Raw genomic sequence first — 15,840 nt, 5'->3', positions numbered from 1 at the left:
AGGTTAAAAATTCAATGATATTACTTTTGCATAATATTGAATCGTTCCCTTTGGCTTGCAAAGTGATTAAATATGTACGGCACAGTATGTTGCACTGTGCAGTAGAAATGTACCACAAAGTTTAAAGGTCCCGTTAGATTTGCTGGCTTCACGCATATTCTGTACTTAAATCCTTACCTTTGTGTATGGACCGTAGTGAGACGATGCCATGCTTTGGTGCAGCCTTGACAACCATGTTATAGCTCACAGAGCTCAATGCTTGAGCCAGATATGAGGGCTTTACGGCATCCATGGAGCTACAGGTTATTAAACTGTGAACAGACCACTCTTCCTTACTCTTCCTTACTCCTTTGGATCCCTGGTGTTTCAGATATGCTGTCAATGCCCTGCAGCATGATTTGTCAACAGGAACAACGGCGCAACGACAGTAGCACAGAGAACCCGCAAGCACATGTACACTATCAGCAATCATTATGAAAACAAGGAGCCAAACTCTTCCTTCACACTTAAGCAGATGACACATCGCTATCGCGCAAAACCCTTCCATCACCCATGCACAAGGCTTATAAACAATAAAAATATTTCGTTTGAAAGAAATCAAAAATTGCCAAATAAGCCAAAACAGTGTCCGCCCAAATCTCATGAAGTGGCGCATAAAATTTCAATGTTTTTTTTTGACAAAAAAAAAAGAAAGGCAGCAGATATGTGTCAGCGACGCATGATTCCGTTCTCTCAATGGCAACTCAAGTAGGGTCCTCTAAGCAGCGTCACCTGGCGACAAACAGCGAAAATATTGTGAAAATGAATAAGAGCGCATTTGAAGCCTGCTGTTCCCGTTGTTCTAAAAAAAGATCTTCTGTGGCGCAGTGCATTAACACTACTTACCTGAGCACTAGTACGTCTGTTCAAATCCGCCGAGTGCACTTTTGTTTAATTGCCAACGTTAAATTAAACTACCAACCTCTTTCCTGGGCTGTGTTCCCCTCTAGATTACATTATGTGATGCTTTTGATCCTTAATAGCCGCAAAACCACCCGTGAACGCCGCAAGGAAGTGACTGTATGACAATGGTTACACTGTACAATTACTTTCACCGTATTAATTTCCTGCCTTCAATGGGCGTATGTTACCTTTAGGTTGCATTCAGACACCTCTCAGCAACAATTGCTGTTTACATCTCTGAGAGACATCCAGTGGAGAGAAAGAATATGTGGTACCCTACCGTTGAGGAAACGAAATAACGCGTCAGAGACACACTCACTAACTACGAACAGTAATTAAGTATCTTGATGCAATTTTCCGTATTGTTGTGAGGGTTGTGTGGCAGCTCTGTTTTGCTTTGTGTTTAGGTGTGTGTGTGTGGCTCGTGACTGCTTCTAGTCTTAATGTGTGACTGTGCTTTTGCTATTTTTGTTTGGCCTTATTTCTTGGGGTGGAGACTGCTGTGGCTAAGACATTTGGTATCTTCGCTTTCAGAAAAGTAAAAATTTCATTTTTGATTTGCTGAACCAGACTACTGGCAAAAAATGTGTAAAATGAGGGCGTGTAAAGGGTGCAAATAAAATCAACGATAAAATCAGAGATGAAAGCAACCTCCCTGCGTGAAAGGAAAACACGCATTCATCCTCGAGGTTTGCGATAGTGGCGGCTTCCACTAGTCCGAGTGTGAGCATTTTTTGGCACTTTTTTAGAAGTGTGACATTTGTGACAGTGCACTGGAAGGTTTCTGGACTGAAACTGACATCATTGCTGCGCTCTATAAATTAGTCTTCTATTAATAGTTCAACCAGTTTGGCCATTGCATGCTTGCCAGAAGATAGTGGATGCAGTATATGACAATTTCTATGCATGCTACAATGAAATTCTTATCATATAGTACAGCCAGTGTTTCCCTTTGCTATCTATCAATAAAAGACTAACAAAGCACAGCAATGGCATTAAATGCTCCGTGTTTAGAAATCTGCAGTGAACATTGCAAATGTGACAGCAATGCAAAATGTAGCCCTGTTTTTGAACAAACACCATTCTGAACAAATGCCATAAGCTCATACGCAAAATAGTGGAAGCAGCCATAATCTTGAAGCTCAAAGATGAATATGCCACTACAACCTGTGTTCCTCTTAAGCACATAGATTGCATTAATCTGTGGTTTTATCTGATTTTATCCTTTATTTATATACCCTGATTTTATAGCTAGCTTTTTTTTCTTTTAAGTATGATTCAGTGCCTGGTTATCCTGCGTGCTTCTCCATGCTCTGTTCTCATCCTGCTATGTGCTGCTGAAACTGGTTGAAACCAACGAGCCCCACAATCGGTTCATCAACGAATCTTTCATATCGAGTAATACCGAGAAAGGCCATGCTTTGCATGATAATGACATCAGCTGGTATGTTGCATGTGTGTGTTACATGCCTTAGCCATGTGCTATGGAGGTGACTTCTTTACCTTTTTGTGCTTTTCTTTCACTTTTTCTTTCTTTCTTTATCCTTTTTCCATTTCATATATCTATCTATTGTAACTAGGCAGTTGTGATCTTTGTTTCCTTTTGTATCTTTAATGTACATTTTTTACATTTTTATGTCTATGTTTTTTTTTTCATCTAAATTATTTTTTTTTATTTTGGGCGTTTAGCTCCTTTTCTTTTATCTTAAATTGGATTAAGCCTGGCAAAGCTTTGCTGGTCCGGGCTCCCTCTCTCTTTCTTTTACATTCTTTTTCGTCATATTCTGAGAGGAATAATAAAAGGTAAAAGGCTAGTGACAGTATAGTACCTGTTTTCAGCAGCAGAGTGTAGTTAAGTTTGTAATGTCGTGCAGGTTTCCTCCCCTCACATAATCAGCACCTTGTTTTTGCTTTCTGCAGTATGCAGTCGGAGGAATGTCCAGCTGTAGTTAGTGTACTTGTTAGTACCAAGGCACTGAGTCGCAGATTACTTGCAACTGTGTGGCAATGAATGGACTCCATCTGTCAGTTTTTATTAGGCTCTCAGAGTGGTCATATCTATAGCATTGCATAATGCGGACTTTTTACACTAAGGTATGTGTTTACAGTGTGTCTGGAAAACAAATATATTGCATTTCAGTTTTGCCGCAGTGGTGCAATGGTTAGGGCACTCGACTGCTGATCCTTAGTATGCAAGATCGAATTCCGACTACGATGTTTAATTTTCTATGAAGGCAAAAAGCAAGGATCCCGTGTGTTGTTCAATGTCAGTGCATGGGAAAGAACGCCAGGAGACTTCCACTATGGTGATAGCCCGAGTCACTTTGGGATGTTAAACCCCATAAACCAGACCACACCTATATTGCACTTCAAGAAATAATATTTTGTTGCTTATGGCTTATGAATTGTGGAAAATATATCGGCTTGCCCTTCCAGCTACATATGCTAACTTTTGAGGTTGTGGGGTTTTTTTTGCCTAGTAATCAACCAAGTTTCAGTTAAAAAACAATATTGTTTCTTCGTTGATCAACGATACAAATTAGAAAGCGTAAATACTTCCTTATTGTTTACTTAGTTTCAGTAACTACTGACTTTTTTCATGTCTACAACTTTGTACTATTATGTCTGGCAACCATTAATAAATATGCATGAATATGTATGAAAAGGATGCAGCGCTCCTTGCACACTTCGCTATCACATCTGGATACATGAACAGTGTACATTGTTCCTTTATGTTCCACTCAATCCTATACCCCATCTCGAAGCCGTTTGCAGCACTGCCAAGGGCAGGGCAACCTGGCCTAATCCTGCGACCTCTCACCTGTCCGCACTATAAAATACATGTGTGCTCCTACTGTTGACTCCACCACTATGCACTATTTCTTATTATAGTGCATACGATCCTAAATGGCGCAGGTCACCCTAGCTTTTCACAGGGCTGCTAACAGCTCCTGAAATGGAGTATCAGTTTGTGAATGAAGCATTTTGCTTAGTACCTGCTACAGAATTAAACTGCTATCTTGAAATTTTTCAGCCCTATTATACTTGGCTGCAAATGATAGTGCTCAATTTTAACTTCTGCACTTTGCATTCAGGCTGATGGTGATACTCAGTTGCGTATCTCAGTTGCGTATCTCTAATATTGTTTGTAATAAAGTATTTTGAGCATAAAAATTTGCTCAGCCTTTCGATATAAATGCATTGCTTGGCATATTTTTGTTTCGTTTCCAGAAAATCGTCTCAATTTTGGCTACAAGTCTTGCAGTAAGAATACTGCTTGCCCCGATACTGAGCTGGAAGGACCAGATTGAAAACCTCTTGCAGACTGGGAGCAGCATTATTTTCAATAATAAAATTACCATCAATGTGGTGCTTTGTACTTGTAGTCATTAGTTGCTTTGTAGAGGCATGCGTTCCACATACTTCGGGGCGCATGCCCAATTTCAAGCATTTCATGGACTCATTATGGAGTCCCTGCAGTAATCATAGATTGCTTCTTCTAAATAGAGAGGCGTCACTTCCGAACATCCTCAATAGATAGGCCAACGGATATCCGGCGCGGGTCTCCGTGGGAGATTCAAATAATTATTTTTGTACATCCGTCGGACGTGCGCAGATCTCCGACGGATGTCCGTGTGTCCAGATCCGGACGTACGCCGAGCGTCCGATGTACGTCCGGTGGTTGACTGGGTAGGTTCCCGTTCATGTATTTCGCTATTTGCTAAACACTGCTTTCCTAATTGTTGCATCTAATGACATGACAATATGACATTACAAACTTGCATAGCATGGAGTTGAAAAGCTGCCACATTACGTGATACTATCCTGCTTTAACCAAGCCGTCCGCACAACCCTGCGTCGCCTAGAGGTTACATCGGTGACTCGGAATACAAGAATCCCTAATGCGAATTTCATGTGACCTTCCCATCTGGCAGTTGCCGAGTTGCCAGAAAAAAACGAGAAGCACAATCACAATTAGTCACTCAAGTCAGTAGCTGCCAACACAAAAAGCAGTGCATTGTACTTGAGAGCAGTCGGCTACCCCCTGATAATGGCAAGGACGGAGGCGGTCCCGCGCATAACGAAACATGTATTTCACTCGCAAATGTCATACAGGTGGTGCTTACCGAATGTGACGTCATCATAACTCACATCCGGTCTCGTATAATAACCGGAAGTAGCGATATCCCGTCCAGTCATGAGCGATGCGATTCCCGCGCAACCTGACCCCGCCGGCCGTCAGATGCAGGCATGCAGGCGTCCGTGCTGCGCCTTTCATTTGGCGCTTCCCCGAAAGCCGCACAATTTAATCTTGAAGACAAAAAATCGTGCTCCAGCGGGAATCGAATTCCTACCCCTCCGATCACCAGCCGAGCGCGTTAAGAGAATAATGCACGCGGGGCGTTTTTATCTTTATTGGTTTTATAACTGTAGGGCACAATATATGGGCACTTGAGAAACGAATGTTGGTTCTTTATGTTAAAACAGCGCTAGAAACACGGACAGATAGGAAGACAAACACACAGTCTTCCTACCTGTCCGTGTTTATGGCGCTTTTTAACATAATGCCCAACCAACTCGCCCAACAATCCACTTTTCTGGATCTTGGTTTTCTTTGTCTAGAGTCATGAAGCGTCAATAATTGGCGCTAAAGGGTCAGTAATCATTAAACTCACAGTTCAGTAAGATCGCGCAAAAGACTTAACAACCACCGCGCTATAAATGCTTTCACCAGACCGCAGTGGTCCAAATTGCTCCTCCAATTTTTTGCGCATTCTTTATTTGCATTTCAGTGTTTTCCCTTCAAGACCCGCATGCACCAGATCTATCGCAATTTTAAGAACGACTCCTTACTGGGAGGTGAAGCTAAATGCGTGAGTGCCGGACCAACTGGACCCCTCATTAACTCGCAAGTTCAGTCGCCTTTTCAATACGGATCCGACGGCCTCCTGTGAGTCCTTTCTTTTTGTGTTTTTGTTCTTTTTAACTTGGGCTCACATATCGGAGTGTATTTATCGCCACAATTACTGGTTCGTGCTAGTGAAATGAAAAACGGAGCCATAAATGAAACATACATAATTTGGTATTGCTGCAGCGACCAGTAAAAAAACTTTAAAGGTCACTTAAGATTCACCTCAAATGCGACTCAATTGTGACTTGAGGGTACCTTTTTTAAAGCGCCTTTTCATTCCACGAATATTTGGCACCAAGAGACTGGCACAGAGCTTGGCAAATAAATGTAATTTGTTTGCTTGGGTTTTGGGCAACGGAAGGCACACTGTCCGTTTCACTTTTCGGTGCACCTATAATGGACGGCACACAACTGAATGTGCATATGCCTTATAGGCTCGAATAATTATTGCCAAGTTACTTAGTCATATGGAATTTTATGGCGCAAAAGGAACTGCGTCTAGGATGCACCAAACACAAAGTTAGATTATTTGTTATGTAAAGCGCCTCTTGTTATGGCATTTAGATTTGATATAAAACATTTGTTTTCTTATGAAATGTACAAGCAAAGAGAAAAATTGACAAATGCTTGTTCGTCTAAAAGTAATTCAGGATGAGGCAGAATGTGTTCATCGTAAACTACAATAAAATATCTTTTTTTATGTCGTCAAGTCGTCGGCACCAGATTACAATGTGATTAGGTGTGAGCTTATTGCCCCAACATTCACACAGATTTTTGTTTTTGTTAAGTAGCAATGGTTGATGTGCTTGTGTCCGGGTGTAGGTAAAAAAGTCCCCGGCAAAACGGTACCCGGAGGATACGTCCCCGGAAACAACGTCCCTAAAAGAAACCTCCCCTGAAGAAGCGGCAACTGGGAAAAAACGTCCCCAAGGCCAAAGCCGGCCCTAAAAAAGATTTCATCCGGAACTTACATGAACAAAAAACATATTTATTGCCATTCCTTCTTAGCTTTGAGTTAAATGTAATCATCATTTGGAACCTGCGTCCTCTGGGGGCCCGAGATGTTTACAAGAACTGTGTAAAAGCATGGTGAAAGAGTCATCTGCGCTCTTTATACGTTGCCAGGTTCCGAGCTCCGCAGCTCGTTAAGCAATCATATATGGCAGGTCTAATAAGTTTCGTAACACTGCCCACTCAGAAAAGTACAAGCAGATCGGCGTATGGTAGTCTCGGGGAACAGCCCAAAGCAGAAGACGTCAGTAGAATTACTTTCCAGACCTTCTGGTGAAGAGGTTCAACCGCGTTCTTCTGATGATGGTGTTGAATTGTGATAAGGGTGATGATGGTATAAGCAGAACGAGGCTTAACCGGTCGTGCATCATGGACATGTTAAAGCATCGCTCCAAGCTTCTCCGGTAAAGCCGGTGGTAAGCTTCACTTTTCCCCGCAAACAAAGCGAAGACGAGGCGCTGTCACTGTTATTACCACTGCCATAATTTTTTTTGTCATGAATGCCCGCATCAGTTCGAGGTTCGCGGTCATTCTAAGCCGACAAGTGAAGCCGCTGTAATAAAGTTGACATGAATCATTCATCATTGCAGCTCGCCACGGGGAAACGTAGTCTGCGTCGTATAGCGCAAGACTTCAGCCCCGTTCGGGGACATTTTTTCCTACTTCGCCAATGCGGACATTTCTTCCGGGGACGTTTCTTCCGGGGACATTTTTTCCGGGGGCATTTGCTCCGAGGACATTTTTTCCGGGGACGTTTTTACCGGATCCCGCTTGTGTCCTATAGGCATAGCCGCCATAAAATAACTTCGATGAAGCGTTCTTGATGTCGACACGATTTCCATTCTCCTAAAAAGAGCTTTATAGAATGTAGCTTGTTTTTTGCTTCATTTGCCCTAGCAGCTTGCCACCTAGCTCTTAGTTTGCTGCGCCCCTACTTTATGCAATCTCGGTGGGGCGCATTAGAGTCATTAGTCTTTGAACCATCTCTATCAAATGCAGTGTATACTTTCTATATTTTTCTTCCAGCCCCAGGTATTCTTGTATTATGAGTTCTTGTGGTGTGTTTGTTTTCTGAAATTTTGTTAATCTTAGTTCGCAAACATCGGGGAGGGTGTACTATATGGTGGTAGTGGTTCACGCCTTGAGGCAATGGTTGGCATTTGACTCGTCAAATAACCTCCGACTTGAATATAACAGATCCATCCTAAGTGAAAAGCAAAGTGGTGCGAGACCACCTTGAACGCTGCACAACGTTCGGTTGCGCCATTCTTTAGATCCAAAATCTCGTACCCATTTTTTGCCACACGTTTTTTTTTTTCAACTGTGGGTTACGGTTACGGCGACGCCTGTTCAGCCAAACGAGTTGCACACGCTTTAATATTTATAGTTTAACACTTGACTCGCTTATCGCGTAGCGCACACCCCTGTTTCCAGTGCGCACGCGCTGACTAGACCAGAAGATACAGGCGTGGGCACAGCTCACTGACTGGAGCCATCTGTTTCGTTACCCTTCCCCTATGTGACATGCACATGCATGCTGACGGCAAACACTCTATAGCATTAGGCGATAAGTGCTAGCGGTACATGATGTACTCCTCACAAGATTTCATAAAGCATCTTAATCATGGTAGGTTAAGAAAGGCAAGGACCGGGAATTTCTAGATATTGCAATATGCACTTCTATTTTTCTTCCAACAGCACGCAAGACACGACACAAGTGGAGAATATGTAGGCTCGATCACCATGAGAAAACAAAACTTTCCGCCACTTTTTTTCTCTGAGAGTAATCGGTTTTGAACGCCGCAGTGGGCATGTAGTCAACGCTAACTGAAGCTATCACTTTGTCATCTGCCGCAAATTTCTGAAACTTTACTACTCATACGCTCTAGTAGAAAATGACATCTCTGGAGAAGCACGTGGCACGTTTCGATTCAGTGCATTGGCCTTGTACTTCATTCTCCAAGCAAAACAGAACGAAAACTAAGCGTACAATATACTATACAGAAGACAAATATTGTCCGCGACGATATTTTGCTTCTGTATAGTATTGTATAGTATAGTATTCTGTATAGTATAGTATGAATATTTAGTAAAATCTCTCCTATCGTCCTGCATACTGTCATTATCAAATGAAACATCGCTTGAAAACGTCTTTCCCATGCTCTTTAAAGAATTAACCATTGCAAAGCGCTAGATTCTAAATGTTGCGAAGGCGACAACAAAAGAAGGAAAAAAATACCTAGTTCCAAATAAAACCTACATGCTTCTGATCATAAGCAACCAGTCAGAGATAACGGTTCTCCTGTAGTTATGTATGGGGAAAAGGTTACTTTTATGAATTAATATATAAACACAGCAAGGCCATAGATAAAAGTCAGATAAAAGATCCGAGCTTTGATTGCAATCCATATATTTATCCTGCAGTTGCGACAAAAAAAAAAAAAAAACAAGCGTGCTGATATTTACTAAGACTTCCCTATGATTCCCTTTTCATCCTGACATCACTGGAATCTTAGAAAAGCAAACATACCATACTCCGAGATGCAATACATACATAAAGGATGTCAGAATGGAAGCACATAACAAAATACTGCTGGGTCTCAAGGCAAGTTAGAACTGACGGCGACGAACAACAGGATGTTTGGAAAGCGTCGGGTCGCAAAAGAAAAACTTTAAAAATCACATCAAGATATTTACTGGAGTTAGGTAGGACAAAGCAAACGGAGACGTGAGCGAAAAATTACACACAGCAAGGAAGTGCATAATTAGAACTGATTAAACCCAATTATTCGAATGGAATGCATATGCAGATCCAGCGTCCTTGCTTCATGTTTTGCACATGCACCTTAATCTGAACGTTATTCTCAAAATGAAAAAAATTCTTAGGCGTGAAAGAAATGTAGCCATCACACACCATTTTGTGTTCGTGCATTAATGTGGCACGGGAAGACCATTCCCTACATTTTACGATGAATCCGTCCTGTTTTGCCTGTAAGTTAATATCGCGAACACGCAGTACTCGCTGCCATTGTCTGTTTTCACTACTTCAAGGGAGCTGAAACTGTAACCATATTTTGGGACGTTAAACCCTTTTATTCATTGCCCATAATGCAGGTATGAAACACAGGCTTTATATAATTGGCAGCGTCTGCTTTTCCGCCTTTGAGAAGTGTAAGCACGCAGTGACAATGCGTATGCCACAAGCCCGTGGAAAATGAATACGCGAGCCGAAACACCGTGACATGGTGGTTAAGACTACGCTGCCACTGCCTTCGCACCAGTTTATAAGTGTGCCAAGCTTCACAGCATAGTGCAGTCATGTGCGCAATAGGCACATCTGTGTCTGTCCGTTTTTTTTTTTTTTTGCAGCGAAAGCTACAATGGCCGCGGTGTAGCGATTTCGCCGTGCCACCAATTTTCACATTGGTTGCACCGCTCTCACCGCCTCCGCCTATAGCAACCACCTCCTCGCCATCTAGCATGTATGCGACAAGAGCATTTCGCTGTGTGAAGACAGGTCACTAGTGTGAATGCGCGGAAGCCGGACGGTAGCAACAGGTGTGCTGCGCATGATATCAGAGCGCATAGCTGCAGCAAAAAGAGAGCAGTGGAGACGCTCGAGAGAAGTCGAGAGCCGCGCCATTTCGCGTTACCCGGAGAGGTAGGTGAGGAGCTGGCAGCTATCACGCGTAGCGGCGCTGTATAAAAAGCGGTTGGTTTATCGACGCTGCCGCGTTTGGAGCCATGGAAAGCGAGACGGAAAGGCTAAAGCAAGCCAGGCTTATGCGTTGTAATGAAAACAGGCGAAGGCGACGAGCCGGAGACCTAGCTAGCCAGGCAACTACACTAACCTGCATATGCAATTAAAATTAAGCAAGGCTAACCAAGCTATGCCTTCGCTTTCGCTACGTATATCCTGCACAGAGAGGTAAGCCACAGCCAATCTTTATTTTTTTTTTTTTCAGAGAGGCGACTATTACTCTCGTGTCGTCGCCCGGGTACACTGTGGGAAACGTGCTCGAGATTGCGCCACAAGATGGTGAGGCTGCTCTTCGAACTGCTAGTTCTTCTATGCGGATAAACAATGGAGACACGGAAAGCGAAATACACTCCAGGAGACTGCTATTCACGGAGCCAGCGCTCGCCAAAACTAGGTCACCAAGAAAGCTGGCAAGTCTCGATTTAAACACAGAGAGAGGCAGTAAGAGCCTCGAGATGCTTAATTTCGTTATTGAAAGTTCCACGGACCTTACGGGAAAATAGCCGGGGTAGCATGAGCCAGTGCGCACTTGTGGAAATAGAAAGGGAAACGGGGAAGGCACTGCTTTCGGCGTAAAATAAAGATCAGAGAGATTGGCAGGTTTCGTAGAAATCGCCTTTCACCCGACGTAAAAGTGATAACAGGTCCGGTTATGTGGGCTATAGAATTGGTTTAATGACGTAAGTCTCAATCAATTTTCCTTTCAGGTTCTGCCCCGCCAGTTAACCTTACAGTAGCATACAGGGACTGCAAGACGTGCAAGGTATTTCGACATGACTACATCGATAACGGTAAGAAAAAGTTTTCTCAATGAAACAATTTTCGAAGCATTAGAACGGCCATTCTCGCAAAAGGTGTCCAGCGGTCGCTAGAGTATGAAACCTTCTTTCAAGCACCCACCTGTAGGTCATTGAAGATGCACGTCCCTCCTGACACGCGCCATTTACATGCCAATATCCCCTCTATGAAGGCCTCCATCCTCATCCATTTCAAGTCAAGAAGGCTCTGCGAAACAACTGCTTGGTCTCAAGTCCTGGTACACGTGTACTAAGAGACTGCATTCTGCATTAAAACCCTCCATGGAGTGCGTCTTCTCAAAATTCAACCCAAATATACGTCACGAAGCAGACGCTGTTTGCAGGCAGACGCTAATTCTAACAAATACATTGCCTCTTCAATCGCACTGATCGCCTGTACTTCTTGTTCTGTGGTGTTTTGTGTTGTTTAAGAAAAAATAACTGCTTGGTACGATGTCTTCGGTTAACTTTATGGGTTGCACAAAACAGAGAAACGCTCAGTGGAGGCGTTCGTCTGAAACCTGAAAACCGGGCCAAAACCGGAATTGAATAAACACAAAGGTACAAACAAGGCGCAGACACACAAACAACCCGGAGGTGCCTGTGTGTTCCTTCAGTCCCATCTTTTGCGCAGTTTTACTTGTTCGCTTCAAATGAACCTACTAGCCCATCGGAGCGTATTACTTCAATACGTAACTTTCGTACTTGGATGAAAAAAAAAATTAGTGTTAAAATTGCTTAAGGACCAAGTGCGATTCTGTTTGGCGCTGAAAAATATTGATATATATTTCGAACTTCACGCTCAAGCCTAAAGTGGAAAAGCGCTGTTCAGTTGGAAAGGTAATTTTACCCACAGCCTGTCGAACCCCGCAAACCTATAAAACCTATAAAATAATTCATGATTTAGTTACGTCCTAGTGTACCAATCCTTATTTGCGCTCGGACAACTCTTTAATAGCATCGCCCAACATTCTGCTGGCCAGTTTTTCAGCGCTTTTTCCTGGTCTCGAGCGCGGAAACCATCGAGAATTAGTACGTGTGCACAAGAGTTCGCCCATTCCAAATATCTTCGGCCAGGGAGTGAGACAATCCCTGCCGCGGTTTCCTTTGTGTGTAACTTCCTGGCAAAACTCAGTATAGAGAGATAGAGACGCGTACTTGATACATTGTCTTTTACATACACGGCAAGACAATTTAAACACCGGAAAATAATGACAAAACCTTTACACATAACAAATTTCCCAAGCAGTAAAGCACAAAAATATATGATTTGTCATTTATTCTTCACTAGCTATCTGCAAGTGCACAGGCCTGCTTTGCGCGCGAGTTTCAAAACAATATCAGAGTTCATACGTAAGAGAGAAAATTTATTTTGCATTACTTTGCGCCTCTATCTCCTCACACATGCACAATGACATGCAGTGGTACGTCGCCACATTATATGAAGGGCCAAACGATAGTTATAATGCCTCGATTTAACCACGCTCTAGGGACGAGCCAGCGTGGCGTACAGGTAGCCTGTATGGTTCGGTGACCAAGACTGCCAGTGGGTTCAATTCGAATCCTACCTAACCTTCTAATCTCAAGTGAGGTACTGAGTTCCCCTGTCAACTCAATGGAATGCGGTCTCGTGACGTCAAAGATTTCAGCGGCCAATCAGCACTCGGTCGAGTCAGCTGCCAGCTCCCATCTGCCGAAGGCGTGTTCGTGATTTTTAAAGGCGTGAGATATTAATACTTTCGTTCGCACATTTCGCTTCCATTCGTCTGTCCGACACACCACGTGACCAAATTGCCGCACAATAGTCTACGCGCTGCCGTTGTAGCTACGTGGCTACCTCCTGCATGACGTATTCACACAATTGGAGCAATTATATCACAGGACTAGTTAGAGCACTGTATACTAGGGTAGCCATGCTGTGATGTCATCACGCATTCAGGGCATTAAGGGTAGCCGCCATGGGTAGGTATGTTGAGACGTTATCACGTTCATCACGTGAGTAGGACAGCCATGTTGCGCCGTAATTACATGACAGATAGTGACCAAGGGAAGCTATGTTGTGATTTCTGCACGTAAGTAGGCTATGTATGTCACATGACTAGGCGCCCATGTTGTGACGTCATCAGAGGTTCCTCCCTACAGCACGCACGGCCGCCGGGCCAGCAGCCGAGACTGGGTCACCTAGAGCTACTATTGCTGTTAAATTTTTGGCCCGCCTATTTGGCGTAGAAGGTTCGGAGTGATGGCAGACGATTCAGTACGATATGTAGTACAGAATGACTGGTCGAAAAAAGAGCCAGTGCATGTGAGGTATTCACGCCAACGACATTTGGTCCTCGCAACCGTAGTGATGGCAACCTTCGGAGGGCCGTGGTAATCGAACCAGTGGTCTCAGAGGGATGCTACTTCGTCGCAGACCTTCGGAGGGTGTGATTGCCGAGCCGTACGTCGCAGAGGGACGCCACTTCGTTGCTGACCTTTGGAGGGCCATGACGGTCGAATCAGCAGTCGCAGGGCGACGTCACTTCGTCGCACTCTCATACACATGGCGTGGACTTGCTACACTACAACACAGACAACGCTAACATACCAGAGACGTGGGAGTCTCTCCTGCGTACTTCTGAGCCAGCAGACCAACGCAGGCTTAGCCAGCGCGCGGTGGAGGCCGCGACATCCCAAGGGATCCTCGCCGACCTCCTCTAAGCCAGCGCAACCGGTCCTTTGACTGGTCCCCTGTTTTGGGGCGCAATAAAAGAGTTCACCACCCCCACCACCACCATCGTCGCAGAGGGACGCCCTCTCGTCGCGTTGAAGACAGTGAAGCAATGCCTGCAACGAGCGCGTCATCACTTGCACGGTGATAGACGCGGAGGCGTGCGTGAAATGTCCGAGCGGATTGAAAAGACTGAACTAACGTTGTTCATTCGAAGGTTATATCGGTAGTGTGCTCTCATTTTTTTTCCTTACTTCCGTAACCCTGAGGCCGGACTTTGTACGCAGAACGCGGTCGTTAACGTTGTCGTTCTAAATACAACTACATCAACTCCAGCTGCCAACGTCCGATGGCTTCGCCCAATTAGGCGTAATGCGAGTCAGATGGGCCCGTCGTTATAAAAAGCTCCACAGTGTTTGAAATGCATTAAAAAATTTTCAGTTCAAAGAAATTACCTGTTACAGCAGATTCTTCTTACGTTTGTTAAAGTGAGTTGCTTCCTTCGATTGCTGTGATAAAGTTGCACGGTCCTCACCGTGTAAGAAATTAATGGACTAGAGGTATTTTATGTATGCAGGTTTGATTAGGTGAATAATCACGCGGCTCGCAACTATTGGTAAAAGAGGAGGAGCAAAGTGCTTTATCGCTAGTGCACTAAATATGAGTCACCAGGATATCTATTTGTTCTGCTTCGTTTCTGAGTCAGTCCGGTTTGGGCAGAATGAAGTAGCTCGATGTGTTAGTAAGCGTTTTCAGTTATCCATGCCATGTACCTACAGTAAGGTTGTACTTCACATGAATATGGCTAATGTTGAATTTTTCCGCTGCATCATGTGCAGGAAGCAGTTGCAGTTACTGGGTCACTGACGAGGCCCTTGGAGAAGATACCACCTGCTGCGAGTTCGTCTACAAGCTGCTGTGCGGCACATCTCCTTTGTATAAGATGTACGACAAGAGCTGCCAATGAGTCTACGCTTGGAAAACAGACTGGATTCTTGTGGCCAAGGATTGCGAGACTGATGCTAGGATTTTAATTCGCATCAACACGTCGGGATTATTGAGCTCCCGACGTTATGCTTTGAGAGTGATGTAATAAAAATAAATTTTTGGCCAACACTGTTCAGTAATTGTATATCTGAACAAACACAAAGCCCTCAGAACATCAAAAAATACTTTTTCTGCTCACTGTATTATAATACAGTATTATATTGGGGCTTTACGGCGCATAGCCAATTAAGGCCATCATTCTCCAAGCACACGGTTGAGTATGTGTTGTGTTAGGTAAAATATCGTTTACAATTATGTCGCAGTTTTATTACGTTAATTTCTTCGTAAAAAAATTGAGAACGCATGAAAACTCGACACATGCATTTTCTCCCAGCAAAAGGGATGGGTGGAGCGGGATGTGTGCATTGTAGAGCGCTATGAAATGTGAAATGCCTTTTCCTTGTTGCCTCGAGCTTGGTGCACGATATAAGCACATGACTGATTGTAAGCTCTTCTTCACATGCTTCACAGGTAGGTTTCTCTTCATTCCGGAATAAAACGTTGTGCGTGAGGTGTGTGTGTTCGATGCGCAGACGACATAGGATCACTTCAACGAAACGTTTTGATGACTGCACGACTTCCATTCCCCAATTATAGCCTTGTTCACCTCGTTCTCCTACGAAGCCTGCCATTTAGTCCTGTCTGCTCTGTATAACTT

General features: G+C 43.8%; 1 protein-coding gene across 1 annotated transcript; it reads left to right on the top strand.

Moving 5' to 3' along the window:
- Positions 1 to 5,702: 5,702 nt before the first annotated feature.
- LOC146195207 (uncharacterized) lies at positions 5,703 to 15,243 on the top strand. The gene is made up of 4 exons (XM_084597723.1): positions 5,703 to 5,893; positions 10,831 to 10,904; positions 11,333 to 11,416; positions 14,975 to 15,243. The coding sequence occupies exons 1-4, from the start codon at positions 5,757 to 5,759 to the stop codon at positions 15,100 to 15,102; spliced, it is 423 nt and encodes a 140-aa protein (XP_084453849.1). The 5' UTR covers positions 5,703 to 5,756; the 3' UTR covers positions 15,103 to 15,243.
- The last annotated feature ends 597 nt before the right edge of the window (positions 15,244 to 15,840 follow it).

This window comes from Amblyomma maculatum, chromosome 3, assembly GCF_055883805.1.
Source record: "Amblyomma maculatum isolate TAMU_Amacu chromosome 3, ASM5588380v1, whole genome shotgun sequence".
Taxonomy (NCBI): Eukaryota; Metazoa; Arthropoda; class Arachnida; order Ixodida; family Ixodidae; genus Amblyomma; species Amblyomma maculatum.
This window is presented reverse-complemented; position numbering and strand designations above follow the sequence as displayed.